General features: G+C 44.0%; 1 protein-coding gene across 3 annotated transcripts in view; it reads right to left on the bottom strand.

Annotated features, from left to right (window-relative positions):
• Pask (PAS domain containing serine/threonine kinase) overlaps positions 1 to 20,047 on the bottom strand; it is a 100,626-nt gene that overhangs the window by 49,444 nt on the left and 31,135 nt on the right. For 2 of the 3 annotated variants that reach the window (XM_050183195.3, XM_050183197.3), the window contains 7 exons: positions 16,418 to 16,569; positions 14,537 to 14,780; positions 13,943 to 14,107; positions 13,329 to 13,472; positions 12,089 to 12,223; positions 7,283 to 7,588; positions 2,984 to 3,138 (listed from right to left, as the gene is read on the bottom strand). In XM_050183195.3, the coding sequence (XP_050039152.2) occupies positions 2,984 to 3,138; positions 7,283 to 7,588; positions 12,089 to 12,223; positions 13,329 to 13,472; positions 13,943 to 14,107; positions 14,537 to 14,780; positions 16,418 to 16,569 (1,301 nt within the window). Of the gene's footprint in view, positions 1 to 2,983; positions 3,139 to 7,282; positions 7,589 to 12,088; positions 12,224 to 13,328; positions 13,473 to 13,942; positions 14,108 to 14,536; positions 14,781 to 16,417; positions 16,570 to 17,035; positions 17,215 to 20,047 lie in introns of those variants that run through there. The other variant, XM_055073918.2, reaches the window with a different exon arrangement.

Raw genomic sequence — 20,047 nt, 5'->3', positions numbered from 1 at the left:
TAAGACATTTGACTATCCCTAGTCCCCTATATTCATTTTCCCTTGCATTATTTCTGGGAATGTCTATGTTAATCTCCATGTAAGGACAGTCAAGCTATATAGTGTGAACACATTAACCATAATTAGTACAGCCAGCAAAGGCATAAGCACTATGCTGCCAATGCACCTGACAGCATTACCATATTTTCTGGTGTACAAGTCGGATTCTTTTTTTGAATTTTTCAGTGGTGCGCCTTATAGAACGGTGCAAGTTATATAAGCTTTTTCTTTCCCCGCCCAGAAAAAACTGTCGTCAAAATTGTATTGGATGCTATGGCCATGCAATGTGCACTGGGTTCATCTCCTCTGGCAGTTGCCACAGGTTGTGTGCGCACTGTGGAGTTACTGGATTCTTCTCGTGATCGCATTGCCGAGTGCCATGCGAGAAGGATGGAGCAGCAACACAAGTGGCGACAGGCCCACTGTGAGTCGACCGACTACGAAGTCTTCGCATCTGAAGATTGTTTTCAAGATACGGCACGCGCCACTGTGCAAACTATCCAATTGCTACCAGAGTGCAAGCCAACCCCCTCCCTCAACGTGCTGCCTTCCCGCTTTCCTCCCTTGTGTGCAATTCGGCTCACCGTCGCAAGATTTCACTTGCACATACAGCATATGCCACACAGGGAAGCTGTTATCACCCTTGGACTTTATACAGAACATCGTGCCAACCACGACAGCAGAGATGTGCCTGGAGCGTCCATATCGCTGCTATAGCAATTCTATAGAAATGGCAGATACGCTTGCGGGCAACCCGCATTCAGGAAGTGAAACGTCACTATATTCTTTTTTTTTTTTATATCGCTTACCGAATGAACAGGTGCATCTTATACACTGGTGCGGCTTATGCACATTCTTTTTATGAAAAACTGTCGTTTTAAAGGGGGTTGCGACTTACACAAAAGTGCAACTTGTAGACAGGAAAATACGACAGTAGCCATGAACAAGCAAACAACTGAAATCGCTCTATTTAACTTGAGCGTCTCATTTGGGCCTCGTGGCCCAGCAGGGGTGAGTAGTCCCCAGGCAGGGAGTCAAACCTGTTCCGAATGCTTCACATAGCACGAGATCAAATTGGCAACTTGCGGGGCAGAATCTGCAAGCTGAGTACAACCTTCAAGTCCCGGGCACTTCTTTAGCAGGGGGTCTGCTTTTTGTCAAGCAGCACCTTTACTAACACGAGTGAAAGTGGGTGACGAAAGACACTAAAATTTGTCACAGCAATAAACATGGAAGAATGAGACATGTTGTGATCTCCACTTCACTGAACACAAAGCCATTTAGAGCAAATTAGCTTAGCTTTGGGAGTTGTAGACACTGGTTTCAGTAGGATGATGGCTGCAAGAAGACATCAACAATAACTCTGTCTACAAACCGTTTTGTGTAATACTCCTCGAATGAGAAAGATAGAAAAGCAAAGTGTTGATTTGGCCCTTCCAGTAGTTCAGCAAAATTTTTCAATTACTCAAGCAGAAAGCAAGAGTGATTCTAGAGCTTTTTTTTTTCTGTTCTTTTGGAAAGCTTAGACATTAATTCAAATGAGAATAAAGAGCTGGCAACGCTCATGCTCAACAACAGTGACAAACAATACAAGTTAAACACTATGCGTACAATAAGACAAACATTGCACTGCCCCTAAAACAAGGTTACTATGAACTGCAATATTTGAAGCACAACTTTCCCATTAGTAAGGTAAGAGAGCTGCAAGTTGCAGTGAAATCAAATTCTGACTTTGAGAAGCAGTGCACATAGGTACAGTCCATCATAAAAATTGCCACAGGATGAAAAACCACAAGCTCACAGGCATGAAGTTCTCACCTGCTACATTTACAGCTTAAGAGGAAACCTTAGCTCGGGCCCAACTCCGATGCGGCCTATTCAAATACATGTAAACCGCAGAAACGCTTTCTGAGATAACCCCTGGACCGATTTTAAAGAACTTTGTTACATTTGAGAGAAAGTTAAATCCTAGTGACTGTTTGAAGCGGAATTTCGATATAGGGTCTGAATATTGTTAAACGAATCTTCAGAAACTCGAAAGTTCAAAAAAAGAAACACAAGTACAAAATTTACAAATTACAAATTAATTAATAGCTCTGCATCAAGAACAGATATCGCTGTTCTGTAAATGGCATCCATTAGATCATTCAAAGCGGACAAATTCGTTATGTCAATTTATATCTTACGTAAATCTGTTATGTTGCGTACAGGGGTTCTGCAAAAGCTGCATTTCCATATTACCAAATTTTCTTCAGGTTTATGTCTAACATACCAATTTTGTTCCCTTTAGATGTACTATTACATGCAATTCACAGAATTGTGATATCACTTCTCATTGCTGAGTTACAGAGTTGTAAACTTGATAGTTTCGTTTTCTGAAAATTTGCTGTTTTTGTAAACTTTTAATAAAACAGTGACGACCTAAGTCAAAAATTCGAAATGAGCAGTCACTAGATTTTGTTTTTCTTTTAAACGCTGGAACAGCTGCGTAAATGTGGAAATGTGATGTAGTCTATACTTATAAATGCAATGTAAGGAAGAAAAAATGATTTGCGATTCCTAAATGGCAAATTAATTATTTAAAATTTAAAGTAAGTTTTTATGTGTGATAAGCAGGACTGATTATGAGGCAGGCCAAACTGGGGGACTCCGCGTTAATTATGGCCACTTGGGGTTTTATAACACGCACTTAAATCTAAGTATACAAGCATTATTGCATGTCGCCCCCACTGTAATGCAGCTGCCACAGCTAAAATCAAACCCTTCAACTTTGAGCTCAGCAGCATAACGCCATATCCACTGGGCTACCATAGCAGGTGACAACGGCAAATTATAAAGACAGAGATCCACTGTGACATGTCCAATTTCCATCCTGAATTAATTTACAGCTAATTGAGCCCTCAAATTCCCTCATTCTCCCTCACAAGACCAGCAAAATACACACCGGCACAGCTCTGTGCTGTCTGAATCCGGCCGTTCATCAAGAAAAGCGCAAGCCCTCGAGTCTTCTTCGTCATCGTCCAATGGTGGCAGTGGCACTGAATCTGTGTCCAGGTACTCAAAGTCATCATAGAATGTGGGGATCACCACGGTGATGTGCTGCACAGAGAGGAATATAAGCATAACTAAGGTTCAGGGCTGTGAAAGCATGACACTAATGCTTCTGAATATGCACAGCCTAAATTTAGGTAAACCTATTGGGATGTCTGGTGTTAGTCATCTTGCGCAGCTGCCTGGTAGCATTTTATCGAACAAGACTCAAGAAAGTTTATTCAGTCTTGAACAACTTTAACAACTTCAATCAAAGTGATTAATTATCATATGGCTAATCAGTAAAATCTCATTAATTTGACCCTTGTTAATTAGGAAAGTCTGATAATTTGGACTCATCCTCTGGTACCGGCAGACACACGCATCCCCTGGCAGGTACATAAAAACTGCATAGTCCATCAAAGCGTGCCATCAAAACTGAGTAATCGCCACCCATGATCGCATCGGCAGTGACTGCGGTTTTATCAGCAGAAACGGTAATTTCACTTTAACTCGGTGCGTGTGTCGGCCGCTTGCCTTCAGAACTGCAAGGTCACCATCCATAATCATGTCGATAGTGGTTGTGGTTTTGTTCGCAGCAGTTGCAGCAAATGGTAGTTTCGTTTTGACTCTATGCAAAACTGACCATGATAAATAGTACCGGCTACATTGTGATGAACAGACGATCTATTGGTGACCAGCTCACTGGCGAAAGAATAAGCGGGATCTGTGCACGGTAGCGAAAAGCGTGTCTCAGATGAAAATGCACACCTCGACTACACTGCGAAGGAAGTTGCACAGCCTTCACCGCTGCGAGCAATCATCAGTCACGAGACGAGAATTGCAGATTCCGGACTGATGTTGTGCAAAATAGAAGCAGTATCTGCTGATTCATTCAGTAAATAAAAACGAGTTGACGTAGTGCTGACGTAGTAAGCATCTGTTGACTTTTTGATACTCTCAATAATTCAACAGTCAGTTGGACATCTTTTTTTCCAGTCCTGTGAAATCCAAGTTAACAAGCTTTTACTGTATAATATTACAGCTATCATTAATAATATGTCACTTATGTTAGCAGTACTACAGTTGCCGACCATCAATATTCGGACTTCGGTGGGGATCGCCAAAATTCCAAATAATCAGGAGTCCGAAATACTGAATTCGCCAAAAAGTAAGTGAATTTATTCCACAAGTGGCCAAAAAAGGTGTGTCACTTTCGGGAACACCTTTCAAATTTGCATGGCTAGCACAAGATGCGCCAGCGTCTACAAGCTGTCTATGCTGTCTTATCACAGTGCCAAAACGCTGCCGCCACCCATTGACTCATCCGGTTCTAGTCACGTGAAATACCGGGAAAGTATCTCCAAAATTGATCGTTGAAGATATGGCCCAAGTTTGTGTACATGTTGCTACTCGCACATACTCTTGCCTTTGGCCTGATAGCCCGTGGATGCAATTTTCTAGTGATGCCTTACATGCTATTTCTTTTCACACTTTTCGTGCTTCGTCAGTGATCATAGCAATGCTCTGCACACATTATCAACAGGATCAGCCGGCCATCAGTGGTGGATGATAAGAGCGAAACAGAACTCTCATAAAAAACTGCAATACTTTTAGTATTTAATTTCGTTCTAAATATATGCTGGGTGGCAACACAAGCAAATAAAAAGAAATGCAGCCTTTTCTGGCTTGCCCTGCGGTTTCAGAGCAGTTGGCGACTGCTAGGTCGACTGGGCTTCGTTAGTTTCAGTTTCAAGGAGTTGCCGGCAACATGGCCAACGACCATGCCTGGACGTATCACAACTAAAATATCGCCACTTCTGCTCGACTCGGTAGCAAAATTCGCGCACGACATGCTGTAAGGCATCCGAAATTTTGATCGTCCTTGTACATTTAGTCTACAGGACCAGTAGCAATGTCAGGGAGCTGTCTGAATAATCAAGCACGCCTGAATTATTGTTCAGCGACTGTATTACAGTTAAGTACTAATGATGTTTTGTCAAAATTGAAGTTTTACAAGGTCGAAGCTTAACTAGCTGCACTCTCTCACTATGACAAAGCGCGAGTGCAGTGCTCTCTCTAGCGCAAAAAAATTATGCTGCAAGGTCCAGCAAGATTATAATTCACAGCACACTAGCATACCGGGCTCTCATCACGTACAGCCAACTGCAAAAGTTTCTGGAGCAATGAAGTTGTGAACAGTTTGTTGCTACTTCTTTACTGAGCCAGGAATACAAGTAAGAAATGCGATGACAGAAGAGAAGTAGCTACTATTGAACTTTTCAACTTTGGTATGAATGCATTGGCTAATACAAAATTGCCTTTTTACTCAGATTTTAAACTGAGAAAGCTTTTCATGGATGGAGGCCCATGCATGCACAGTAAAGCACCACTTGATTTTAAAGGACATTAACAAATTTGTTAATCAAGAGAAGATTATTAAAGTGGAATGTAAATAACATGAGTTTGCTAAAGAACGAGAAGAAAGGGGGTTAACCGAGGGGCCCTATTTTTATTAATGATATCATGAGAGGCCAACAAATAAAGACGCCAAGGACAACATAGGGGAAGTTACTTGAGCTTGCTAATTAAATTAAAGAAATGATAAATATTTGACAGTGAAAGTGGATGAAAAAACAACTTGCCGCAGATGGGGAATGATCCCACGTCTTCACATTACGTGTGCGAATTAGTAAGCACAAGTAATTTCCCCTATGTCGTCCTTGATGCCTTTGTTTGTTGGCTTTCACAAGTAATGTGAAGACGTGGGACCGTTCCCCACCTGTGGCAAGTTGTTTCTTCATCCACTTTCATTGACATTAAAATTTATCATTTTTTAAATTCAATTAATAAGTACAAGTCATTTCCCCTATGTTGTCATTGGCGCCTTTGTTTTTGGCCTCTCATGATGAGTTTGCTAAACTGGTGTGCAGATGTAATTTTTTGTTGATCTGGATACATTGTTAAAGTACTGTTCAATTAAGCGGCACTTCCCCATACCTACAAATGTGCAGCCACCATGATTTCATACAAGAGAAACACAAGGTGTTTTATGCCCACCTTTATAAGCTTGTGCAAATAATAATTTTGAAGAGATCGATAGTTGAAATAGTTGTGGGATTTGCATAAAGCCTTGCCATAAAAGCCAGAGGTTGACAAATCTATTAAAGAAGTTGGCTCTTTACTTGGCAAAAAGAAACCAGGTTCATCCCTGGAGTCACATTATCTTCAGAACGCTGTTGTTCAGATATTTTGATGCAAAGGTGCAAGTTCAACATTTTTTGCAACTCCAGCAGCGCAGATAATTTGTTTACAGGCTCTTGCTCAATGCTGTGCTTCAGCCTACGTAAAATTTTGCAGTAGTTGAGGCCGCAGGAGCGTTTCGCACTTCAACAACCATGCATCATCATGACGCTGTGAAGTGTGACCTTGACTGCACATCACTGTGTCACGCAAATTCAGCTTTATGCTCTCCGTCCACATCCGAGCTTAACCTAACCAGTTCCGTTCTGTAACCACATAAATGAACTTGGTAGGCACGATCACTGCTTTCGTGGTCCTTATTCTAGCTTGCGCGTATGATCTGTGGCCCTAATACCAATGAGTGGTAAACATAGTAAAACATAATATGTTTGGTAAGAAATGCAAGAAAAAATGTGCGAACCGGGTAAACGTATGATTCGAAGTCACTAAAAATTTGACAGACTCAGCTGTAGTTGACATCTACGTAATGCGAAGAGTTGTGTGAATAGTTGCAGCATGAGATGCTGGCACGCGCTGAGCTGGTGGGGCCGGAGTGGCCCGAGACACGTGTTGTCATTGTTGTGGCTCCAGCAAGCTTGCACTTGTGCTCCTCAAGTTCAGCCTTAGTCAGCAGCTTCTACAAGCAGGGCATTTTGGCGGGAGGTTTTGACTTGCCTAGTTGCCACGTTGGGACACAATACACTGACGCACTATTTAGTTATTTCTGCAGTAGGACTGCTAAAGAGGGGCTATAGATGCATGAATCAGCATTCTTCCTTTACACAGAAGTTACACAGATACTGCCATACATCATAACCTGTAGATAACTTAACAATGCGTCAATATGCTCTTCTGTTCTGTGTGCTTCCAAGTTATCGGCTGAATTCTTTGAGAAACAATCTACTTCTCACATGATGCTCTAAGGAAAGGGCACTGATTGAGGCAGCAATAAAAGAAAAAAAAAAAGCACCTTTCCCTGAAGCTGGTTCTGTGTGTAGCCGAAGAGCATGAGGGAGAAGTTTGTGTTGCAGGAGTGGATAGAGCCATCCGGCAACACCGTGATCATGCCGCTGATGTTGGCAAACACCCAGACCACTCCACGATACACACTGGCAATGGGTGCCACCGAGCTGGCCTCGGCTGTGGTGCTGTCGCCCTGGTTGTTGCACTCACTCGAGTCACCCCCGTTGTTGGAAGAGACCGGCTCAAGCAGAATGCTCAGGGGGAAAGTGCTGCCATCTCGTGTGCGCCCTGTTGCCTGCTGCTTGCGCACCATCTGGACACAATGAGAAATGGATGACAGTGCCACAATCATTACTAAATCTGGCCTACACGAAGAATATACTGTATTTTCACAGTATGTAAGTCACACTGCACCTTTTGTAAAAGAAAGATGAAAATAATTAAAGCATGTACAGTTGAACCTCGATGTAGTGAAAATGGATATTAAATTCTCAGTGAACCACCAATATCCTATAAACTACACTAAAAGCTTGTTAATTCGAATTCCACGAAGATGCTATGAAAATCCGAATTATACAAAATTCGAACTAATGAAAGTCAGAAAAAAATTGCTCGGTTAAGACGCGTATATAGTCTGACATGGCGTGAGCTCGCATGCACACACGCTACATCACGTTGGCGTGAACAACAACAACGTCTATACTTCGCAGCATTGGCGCAGCCAACGTAAAGGGACGCAGCCAATGAAGTCAGACTTGCTCGACGTCGAGATGACTCTTGCTCTAGTCATGCGCTCCTCGTGCCGACTGGCGCAGATAAAAAAAATGTTGCAGTTTCATCCGAAAAGCGAAGCATTGATTGCTATAGTAAATTAGTAGATAGCTATACGAAGTAAGGATAGTAGTTTTATCGGCCGTATAATCTTGTTAATTTAGTTAGTAAGCAAATGTTTACAAGTAAGGTATCACGCACGCACAGGTAAACATAAACACATCTAGCTCAATGTCCGCGGAAACTCGCTGGCAAACGCTGGAGTGAGGAATTGCGGCAGTAGCAGCAAGCGAATCAATCTTCGTACAGCTCTCGCTTCAACGCAAACGAAACATAGAAAGCATGTCACATACGAAGCTACTGGTACTACGGGCACTCTGCAAACATTGCAGATTGCTTTGAAGATGAGGCCCACGCTTATGGCCATGCGGGCGCGCCGTAAGCAACAGCCGCCGGAGATTAACGTCCCTCCCCTCCCATCTCTGTCTCACCCCTGTGCCTCGTGCACACGACAGCAGAGGGCGCGCATCTGCCCCGCCTTTCTCGCTCGCGCAGGCGAGGTTGAGCCGCGTTCGCCAGCTCACCCTCGCACGCTTTCACTCGCACATACATCATACAGCGCACGGCAACGAGTTTATCGCCCTTGAGCTGTATACAGAACCTCAAAGGAGACAAACGACCTGTAACAGAGGTGTTGGCTATGCCTGCCCAGGCGCAAATGCATCTCTCTCCAGTCCGGCTTAAACAAAGGGCCACAGATGGAAAGAGCAAAGCCACGCGGCCTGCGCGGGGACTCTCCCCATCCACGATGGTGTGGAGTTTGAATTATCGGTGGCGGTGCTGCTTTCGGTGTGGATTAGCGGGATGTGTTACATATTGCTTTCAATGCATTGCTGGATGAACCACGGCGGCTACTTCAAATTATCCGAAATTTTGAATTAGCAAGTTGTGAATTAACAAGCTTTTACTGTACCAGATATGCTCCATTCGTGTACATTTTGTCATAAGATCTAATGGGCATCCTACTAACATGTATTTTACAAATACCAAATAGTCAATGTTCAAAATAGTTCATTTTACTTTGACATTAGATTGTTTATGGACATTACATACTGATATCATAGGGATGTATATGCTACGTCATATCGGCTCAGGGATGAATCCCAGGTAAAATCAGGAGTAGGAGGGGGGGTCTCACTACAGCTGCACAGCAGAGAATGGGAAGGTGCGGATAGCGAGACGAAAATTGCACCTGAAGGAAATCACACAAGTACTCATTTTTTGAGTGCTGGTGTTCCAACGCTGTGTCCACCATGCATGCTAGTTGTAAAGGCATAGAAGAAAAAAATAAACGTTATGGCACTAGATTACGATTTTGAAAAAACATGAAGCTATTTCTGTCCTGAACAAACTAAAAACATAAGTGCACAGTGTGCACGTGCGACTGGTCAGTTACAGTGACTATGTCAGCTAGTATGTTTGCAAGACAAGTCTCAGCACATCTGTCGTGATTTCTGGCGTTAAGTTGCAGTAAGAGCTGAAAGGACAATCTTCCAACACACACTGAATAATATTTAGCGCATTGTGGATCATCATGAAACGCTGCACATATGTCCACACGTAGATGCCGAGGAACCCCGAGTAACCATTTGTGCCCGTCCAAGAGGTGGTTACGCTGGTTTAAAAGCCCATCGCGAACAGCGAAGTGATGTGCTTGATGACTCAATGCATGCGCAGGAGAAGGCACTGATGGGTGTGACAGAAAAGCCAGCATAGCAACAATCCATTGATGCTTCTGCTGTTCCGAAAGCATGTCCATGGCAGTGAGGGAGGACTCGCATATTCGTACTTTCTGATAATTGGGCTGGCTTGACACTGGGGAGCGAGACAAGGCATCCACATCCGTATGCTTACGGCCAGAGCGGTACAGCACTCGAATATCATACTCTTGGAGATGAAGTGCCCATCGAGTGAGGCGGCCTGAAAGATCTTTCAAGGACGACAGCCAGCAGAGTGCATGATGGTAAATTATGACGTCGAACGGGCGGCCGTTGAGGTAAGGACGAAATCTAGTTATGGCCCAAATGATAGCCAGGCATTCTTTTTCTGTATCGAAATAGTTTGCTCCAGCTTTCGTGAGTGTGCGGCTAGCAAAGGCAACAACGTGTTCATCAAAGCCAATCTTTCGTTGTGCAAGAACAGCGCCAATGCTGACGTCACTGGCATCCGCGTGTATTTCTGTTGGTGCGCTTGGGTCAAAATGTCGGGGTATGGGACGTGAGGTTAGAAGACGATGCAGCGTCATGAATGTGGCATCGCAAACTGGCGGCTAGGCCAAGAGGTCATGGTTATCCGCAAGAAGCTGCATCAAAGGTGCTATTATGGAGACGAAGTTGCAGATGAAACGACGAAAGTGTGAGCATAATCCGATGAAGCTGCAGACTTCTTTTGTGGTCTTTGGTCGTCGGAATTCGGCGACGGCTTGGAGTTTGGTTGGACCTGGGAGCACACCATCTTTCGAAACAACATGGCCAAGGATGACTAGCTGCCGGTTGGAGAAGCGACACTTCTTTCAGTTGAGCTGGAGTCCAGCATTGGCGAGGCAAGTGAGAACGCGTTTGAGTCAGAACAGGTGAGAAGAAAAGTCAGGGGAAAAGATGACCATGTCATCGAGATAACAAAGGCATGTCTGCCGTTTGAGGTTCTGGAGGATGTTATCCACCATTCTTGCAAACGTTGCAGGCACATTACACAGGCCAAAGGGCATCATGGTAAATTCATTTAAGCCGTCAGGTGTAACGAATGCTGTTTTCGAGCGATCTGGCTCAGCCACCGCGACTTGCCAATAACCGGATCGTAAGTCTAAGGACAAAAAGAATTCAGCGCCTTGAAGGCAGTCCAGTGCGTCGTCGATACAGGGAAGAGGATAGACATCTTTCCGGGTCATCTTGTTGAGTCATTGATAGTCCACACAAAAACGAATTGTCCCAGCTTCTCTCCTGACCAGCACTGCTGGAGAAGCCCAGGGACTGTGTGATGGCTATATCCCGCCACATTGGAGCATGTCTCCTACGTGCTCATCGATGGCACGGCGCTCCGTTGCGGACACACGGTATGGATGGTGGCATAGAGGTGCATGGCTGCCGGTGTCGATGTCATGAACGACTGTGGAGGTACGTCCTAAACATTGTTGTTGGAGGTCAAAAGAAGTTCGAAATCGGTTAAGGAGGTCGACAATGTGCATGCACTGACTCGAAGTGAGGTTGGGACCAATAGACAGAGCAAACGTTTGGTCACATGCAGGCGCAGATGCAGAGACAGGGAGAGCCATGGCGTCAACCTGAAGAGGAGTCGAATGATCAGGCACATCGTAGACAGAGCTCGTGTCGAATTCGTCAGCAGAACCAAGGTACTCGCCATGATGCAAGCTTGATGGACACGAAAACGGATTCGAAACGTAAAGCGCACTGGAGCCCTGGCGAAAGGGAAGGAGGGCAAAGAGAAGCAAGAAGGGATGACGGCGTGCAGTAAGTTGAAATGGCATGAAAACAACTGTGGAATTGTAGAAAGCAGCATAGGAAACGGGTACAAGGGCAGAACACCAAGGAAGGATGTCAGTGTCGCTGACGACGAACACTCGAGCAGAAGGTAGAGGCAAACCTTCAGAAAAACTGTCGTAAGATGGGGTCAGCGCAAGTACTGCATGGGCATAATCAATAACAGCGTAATGAGATAAGAGCAAATCCCATCCTAGAATGATGACATGAGAGCAGCAGGGAAGAACAACAAGCTCAATGTGGTATAAACTGTCTTGTACGGCAACACGGACGATGCATGTTCCTAAGGGCTCAATTGGCTCAGCGCTTGCTGTACGTAGCAAAATGGCAGAAAATGGCGTTGCGACTTCTCGAAGTGTACAACGAAGCTGGTCGGCAATCTACTGATACCCCTACCCAAAATTAGGACACTAAGGTTGAAACACCAACAGCAAGAAAGGAAGGCTACTAACCAGCACACGCCAAAGAGTTAAGCGGGAACTCACCTTGACCACGCCATCCTCACAGGTAGGCAGCACAAGAGAAGGAATGATGTCCGTAATAAGTGTTCCTTCAAGTTCGGCACCATCTGAATATCCGCATAATGCAGCCAAGCTCTTGTCTGCATTTAATATCTGGCCCTGTGAAAAAAAAAAGAAGTGGTGGCAAAGAATGTTTGCCACACCATTCCCAAGTGCTGCATGGTGCACAAGAGTACATCTACTATATTTGAAATGTGTACCCAGGAAACTGGGTATGCATTTACCCTCATGTTGCTGGTATGCCATCCACAAGCACTGGAGGGAAGACTGCTACTTGTCGATCATGCCCTCTGTATGTGCCATTTAAGTTTTCATTTTTGTGTACGAAACCATTGGCTGGCTGCATGTGTCTAATGCTGAACACTTGTACACACACATTGTAGTTTTTATAAATAATGTGACAAGTTGTTGGTTTTTTTTTTCCCTGAGGCCTAATGCTGATGGCGAAGGGCAGATACTCATGGCACCAGTCACAGGCTTTGACAGCAGCACTAATTAAAGGGAGAACACATGTTTCTGTGGGTGTGTTTGCAGTAAAGCAACGAAAAATTATTTTTGGACACTGAACACTCCATGTAGTCTGCATTTACAATGGCCAAATAGCTTAGAATCTCTTAAAAGATTAAATGTGGGAACTCTACATTTCTACACCTACCCACTTTTTCCTGTGTATTTTTTATTGCTACCTTTGATTTTTTTAAGTCCCGATTCCTACATTGCATGACCTGCCACTCAGTCATGACATTTCTGAATACCTAAGACTTCACAAAAGTTACCACAATAGCAACTAAATACAGCAGATTCTCTTTTTCCAATGGCTAACTGGTAAAGATGCAGCCTCACTAATACAGCACATTCACTGGTCCACAATAGAAATAACCAATGTGGCTTTATGACTCCAGATGCAATGAACTTGCTAAAGGCAGCACTGAGCCTGTGATATTGATGAGCAACCTATGAAATAACTAATTCCTTCCACAAACCAAGCATAATGTGGCCTAGTGTCATCAAACTGCAGCCTAAACAAGGTTACAGAAAATTAGCTGATTGAAGAAATGGGTAAACTTATAATCTGAGTCATAAAGATTCAGATAAGAAAAATAGTTTCCTGATATGCAGGAAAATATTTGGTTTTCAAGGAGCAGCCGCCATTGAAGAGTTGCACGACAGGACAAGACACAGGGTGCAGCAGCAACAGCCTTACTCTGGTAGAATCAAAGGTGACCACAGCCGTCGTCCGCTGCACAGGTTCCATGACAACTAGGCAACGTGGCTCAGAATCAGATTCCAGCTTGCGGACCCACACCGACACTGGAACCACTTTCCCATCACTGTCTATGAGGTCCATCTAGAGAAATAGAAGACAAAATCCAAGGTGAACATGCAAGACACATAACAGAATCCACAGAAAGTGTGTGCGACACAACAATGAGATCAATTTGCAGCATGTAAAAATATGAAAAACATACAACAACAGTTATCATCTGCACTATAGCTAAAAAGATTACAATATTCTGTTCAGCGGTGCCACATGAAGCCCACTACTCAACAGTAATTGACTAGGCTGCAGCCAAGCGAAGCTGAATCTAGAGAAACAATGTCGCACTCACTGCTTCACAAACAAAATTCATGAGAAGAATATTGGGATGGTCGACCGCCAGCAATATAAAAATAATAAGGGAGTCCGAACACTGCAGACTATAACAAAGTGTGACTTTAGCGGCTTCATCAGTGCCAGTCACTGGTTCATCAACAGTAAGGGCACAAGACCAGCTTGCCAGTGATTGCAGTAAAGCACAACCACTGAAGTAGACTTACCACTTTGCCAGCGATGACGACCACCTCTCCGGCAGCATCAACATCGGCCTCAGTGAGGGCATACTGGCCCTTCTTCATGGCTAGGAATTCGGAGAGGCGCTGGCTGCTCACCTGGGTGCTCAAAACGCCCAACAGGGCACAGGCTGCCTTGTTGGCCGTCAGGATCTGGAAACATCAGGACAGAATGACAGCTGACAAGGCTGAATCATGTCAGTTTGGTGGAAGTTCAATGTGCTAGTAACAGCATGTATAGAACCAAGTTGCAAACTTTCTGCTCGTTGAATTTTCTTTTCTGCATATTCTACTTGTACATTTTCATATAAATATCTGCTCTTGACTTACTGCAATTCAATAATTTTATTCAAATTGATTCAGCCATAGCCAAATGAAAGGATATCTGCGTTTTGCAGGTGTTGAAAGAGTCAAACAAAAAGCTAAAGCTCCCTCATGTTTGACGATCCCCAAAGGTTGGTGATTAAATTCCGAGATACCTGAAAGGCATGTTCAGCTACGCAAAACTGACTTTTGCAGTCCACGTTACGTTAGACTGCAGTTTTCCAGGAAACTGACAAGTTTCAAAGCTGTTGTTGCTACCTGTGTGGTGGAGGCATCAATGGTGACGATTGCCTTTCCCGGCTGCAGCAGAGATGCCACCGGTGAGGAGGGAGCCCCTCCTCCACTGTAGAAGACCCAGCTTCCACTAAGTAGGTTGGTGCTGCCCCCGTGTGATGGCTGCAGCTCGGGGGGCCCCGACACTCCACCTGCACCACAGCCACTGCCCCAGCTGCCAAAGCTGTAGGCACACAGTGCAGTGCCCCGCAGCTTGCTCAGCGAACACCTGTGCATGGCATAACACACACAATGTCCCTGAATTTGAAGGCTTCGAATTTGCAATGCGGGCATAAGCTTTCCAATCTTGAAATGATGAACACCGAGGAAAAGCGAGGAAGAGAATTGAAATCTGGAAAAAAATATTGAAATTTGATTTATTGCTAAAAATATTGCTTTTCTTGGACCGTACCACCCTTGTTGATAACACAGCTACTAAGCTTATGCTTGAGAAGGGGAAGGTCTGCACACAATGACAACGCTGCTGAATTTGCTGAGAATGTTTGTTCTGAATGGCCCTCTCCTCTTGGCTGTGCACCGGGTGGTTCTTGACAAACTTCAGTGGCACATCTCTAATTTCACATGTAATTTAATGGCTCAGTTTATCAAGTGATGAATTCAACATTTTAATATTGCTTTACTAATTGTACTGCTAGTCCTAACCCAAGTACTGACAGTGAACATTCATCATGTACAGTAGAACCTCATTTATATGTTTGAACAACAATGCAAGAAAATATGCATTAACCAGGGAAACGTACAACCCAAAGTCAATAAAATTTTGTCAAGCTAAACTGTAGTTGACATCTACATAATGCAAATCGTTACAGCACGAGATGCTGACGCACCCCGAGCTGGCATGGCGCGAGCAGCCTGAAGCACATGTCATTCTTATGGCTTCAGCACGCTTACATTTACGCTCCTCAAGTTCGGCCTGAGTCAGCAGCTTCTTTGAGCAGGGCATATAGGCGGGAAGTTTTGACATGCGCATGCAAATCATTGCTGCATGAGACACCAACACACGTCCAGTTGATGGGGCCCAAGCTACCCGAGACGCATGTTGTCATTTTCCTGTTGCACAGCAACAATAAACCAAAATGAAATTGAGCTGGTGGGCGTTGCTGAATACGGTGACTACAATGCAGCCCAAGTGAAACATGAAGCTCACTTTGTGCTGCCTGTAGAAGGAAATGGTGGCATGTTTAGGTTATTGCCTATTATAGCATGCAGTGCGTGTCCAACGGCACTTCGCCCCACACGCAGTTAAACAGATAGGTAAAGACACTTATTGCAGTAGGGTTCACGGTGATAGCTGTGAATGCGAATTTGTGATGGCCAGTGAGATTTGATGGTACCGAAATAAGAAATTGAGTGCACACTGGCATTTTCATGTGAGATGGATTGGCCAATACTGCAGGGAAACTGCTGCGGCAGGTGGCCACTGTTCTCAATCAGATGCACCTCATCTCTATTCTCGTTTACATGAAATCTAGTGGCAGGAAAACGTATCATATGATCGCATTTTGACAATGTACTAATTGTTGGTGGTGAAATATTGTGTTTTCCGGGAACGTATGAACCGCTGAAAAATAAGCGTAAATGTATTGGGTAATTTTTTGTGTTCCCGATTGTGAACATTGGCACCAGGAAATCGTAAGTAATGGGATCACATCTACAAGGTTCTACTGTACTCGTCTTTCCAAGGACAGTGGCAAGCAGGTGTTTATGATGTGGAACTGCCTTTTGAAAGCACTCCAACAAATTTATTTTTTATGGGCAGATCTCATTATCTGGGTGCCTGGGCCAACATGCCCCAGATAAACATGCAGCATCCCAATGGCTATTCTCTCGCAAGCAAAAACTCACCTGCGTTGCTGCTGTACTGCTCCGCCTGCCATGGCCCCATCGGAGTGCCGGTCTGAGCGACACGCACGCACCACTCGGTCAAGTGGTGTCAGGGGGCTGTTGCCTAGTGCAGGCCAGCCACGGCTACGAACAAGAGGCTTGGGCGGTGACTGCTGCATAAAAGACCAGAAATATACTAAATAAACATCAGACTATGGGAAGAAAGACGAAACCAACTGTGCCCCTTTTGACAAACTGGAAAGCAAAGAAATATTTATGTGAATGCTCGGCGAAAGCGTGGAAAGAAGATAAAGAAAGAAGGACAAGACCAGACAAAACGAGCTGGAACTAACAAGCATTTTTTTAACCTACATTACACACACACATACAAAAAGAATGTAAAGATTCGCAACATTCTGTGCGACACCAAAATGCAACATGCTTTTGGTTCTCTGGCTCCATTTAGTGCTCTACCTTTTTCTTATCTTGCAATGTTGCTTTTGGTGTGACAAATAATGTTCCAGTGTTTGTGCATATTCATGTGTGTGCACATGTGTCTATTCAAATAAAGACTTTTTAGTCTGCGCTCATGTTGTCTAGTCTTACTTTTCTTTTTTCACACTGTCCCAAAGTGGTCACATCTTGCCAAGGAGTACCCAGCTACGGAGTTCCTGGGTGGTGAATACAACCCCCGCACCTCCACCAAATGGAATGGGAGTGTTAGCCTAGAAAAAGAATCCAGCATTGTAGCAGTATGCCTAAATGAGTCAATAAAGTTATGGGCAAGCACATGAGCAAGCTCCTCCGATCGTCTGCTTCAACTTTCACTAGCACTACAGCCATCACCTCAAGTACAGTATTAACTTATGCTTAGTTTACAACCTTTTTGCTGAGAAAAAAAATAACTGTTTGACAGCTGTAATCCCACCCACAAACAAGAGGTCAAAGGACCGGAAAAAAAATAGCACACAATCATCCACTCGGACAAAAACTGACAGCAATGAGCACCATAACATCAAGAAGGCAGAAAGGGGAACTTGATGGAGCCGTCAATAAACAGAATGTTTTCCATTTCTGTCCTTTTGGCAGCACCATAGATATGGATAACATGTTGGTTATTGAAGGTGCCATAAACCTCCACTTTCCACTGTGTTCCTTTCATGGTGCTCAATGCTGCCAATTTCCAAGTTTTTTTGTGTGAGTGGATGCATGCACATTATTCTCTTTTCACATTTCCTTTGTTCTGTTGTTATATATTAAAGGGGCCCTCAACCACCCCTCGGGCTTGATGCAAAAACGCAGTCTGCGGTTAGCATATGCTGCTGTGAACATCTCAGCCAAATTATGTAATCGTGCATGGCGCATGGAGCTCGCAAGTGGAGCGTGAAGCTACCTTTCTCTCAAACACTCTCTTTTCAACAGAAGCCCGGTCCTCACTATTTTCTGGATATTTATTTCGTAATATAGAAGATTCCCACATGCAACTGCTATTGGTGAATAGCTGACATCAATCAAGAAGGGTGTTTGGATCAGTGTGCTTCTTATTACTGTTACTGTGCGTGTTTATTAATGCAGTTTAATAAACAGACTGAAGTAAGCAAAGATATGCTTTCGAATTTCGATAATAATTGCGTAGTTCCGGAAGAACCTGACTATCGTCTGCTCACGCTCAGCCGCGGTCGCCCGCATATGCATTAAACTATAACCACCCTGCTTATTGGTGTCGTAGCCATCGGGTCTCGCTGATTTCGACTGGTTTTGAACACTCAACTAGCCTCGAACCACGCAAAACTTAAGGTCAGACTACACGCACGCTTGCCATTGCGTGCTGACTCCTGGCCATGCCTGATTAAATGCCTTAGCAGATTTCACTTCGTAATGAGCCATTGATAGTGCATCAAGATGCGCAAGTTGGATGTGGCTACTATGAGTCAAGCTGGTGCAGGACAATGCTGGTCCACACCACGTAGCACAGCCAGACAGGGGCAAATGAGCGAGAGTGCAGACTCTAGTCCTGTCGTGCAAAAAGCAAGCACTGCAGTTGCATGTAGCTGCAATCTGCTAAAAAGCATAGATACTGGGGCCGCCACAGGGTGCCATGACGAGTCCACTGGCCGAGCGCACTGTGTCTCGCTGAGGACAACCGTGTTTGGTACATCGTAGGTGCCAAAATCAGAAATAGTGACGTCTACGTGAACATCCAAAATCAAATTTGAACTGTCTGCAATGGTGACGTTTAGTAGATAGAGCATTGCGGGAACGCCCCACTCCACCGTAGCCTTCTCAGTGCAAATCATTAGAGGAGTGGAAGCACCGCAAATGGTATGTTTGATTGCCAGTAACTCCACTTCTGCTGAACATATTGAAGAACATATTGCGGCAAAGTATTTCTTAAATGGCCAAATTTAACTTCAAATACATTTCTCAACTTCTATAAAAATTTGTTCAGGGCACCTTTAAACCTGAAGTAGCATGCGAAGCCTTTTGCTCGGGTAACCTCCCCACCTATCACTAAGATTTCTCTCACCAGCACGTACATATTTTAACTACGGGTTGATATTGCAGTTTCTTTGTGACATATCATTGGAATATGTAAGTTATGAGCACTGTGGATGGGCTATACAGTGCAAATAAAACACAATGGCAGTGCGTGTTCATGAGACTATTGCCCTAGGCTAACAATCTGGCATAACGCACTACCAGCATTCTGAGCACATTATCTCACAGGACCCAAATGCAAAATATATCTTTTTTGTTCACTACTGCACATAATCATAACAAATATTATAATGAAGGTATTTTCGTGCTTCATTATAATGATAAGGTTCTGCTGTATCAATTACCACAACAAAGTGGAAAAAGCCGAGACAAAGTTCTAAACATGTGCGACAGCGCCCCTCTGATACATCTTTAACAAGCGTCATATAATGCTAAATGCTGCCAAAGACAGCCAGTATCAATGCTTAGAAAGTGTTCAAAAGCACTACTGAGTCAGTCACTTCTACAGGCCTCATGTTCTCTGCAAGATACGTGGACTTCACAAACTTGGAGAACCACCAGAAGTGCTAGGGCTGCCAGCATCTTTCCAGCATTTTTCAAATTTTCTCACGTAGATGGCTAGGATTCTAGAAGCTTAAAAAAATGAAATGTCTAACATAATTCAACATAGAGGAACTAACAAGAAATGTTAACTGGTATGCTCTAGGTTTAGTGAATAGTTGGAGACGCCATAGAAAGCTTTACTTCCTTTACAGAGTTGATGAAGGTCATTACTGTGCGGTATTGCCACCAGCACCAGTATCTTGATTTCTTGGACAGATTAACATAATGAGCACTTCAATATTAGCACTGCGACAAATGCTGAAAGCATCAACAGTCCCGACTCTATGCAGCAGGCAAAAGAAAAACAGCTGCTCAATTTCTGATAGAGGGACCCTCTTAAACACTTTTACAATTGTTGAAACTGATCATGAGCAAGTCACTGGGAGGATCTGGATACAAGCTAACAAGGGCAGCCAGTTTTTCCTCCCGGCAGAATTCTTTTTGCAACAGCAGTGATCAAACAGTGAAATTTCTTAATTGAATATTCAAGAAAAACGATGTTTGAATATTGAATCTCGCACTTAAGACTTCAATAAATGTTGGTCTCTT

Source organism: Dermacentor andersoni, chromosome 4 (genome assembly GCF_023375885.2).
Source record: "Dermacentor andersoni chromosome 4, qqDerAnde1_hic_scaffold, whole genome shotgun sequence".
NCBI classification, from domain to species: domain Eukaryota; kingdom Metazoa; phylum Arthropoda; class Arachnida; order Ixodida; family Ixodidae; genus Dermacentor; species Dermacentor andersoni.
This window is presented reverse-complemented; position numbering and strand designations above follow the sequence as displayed.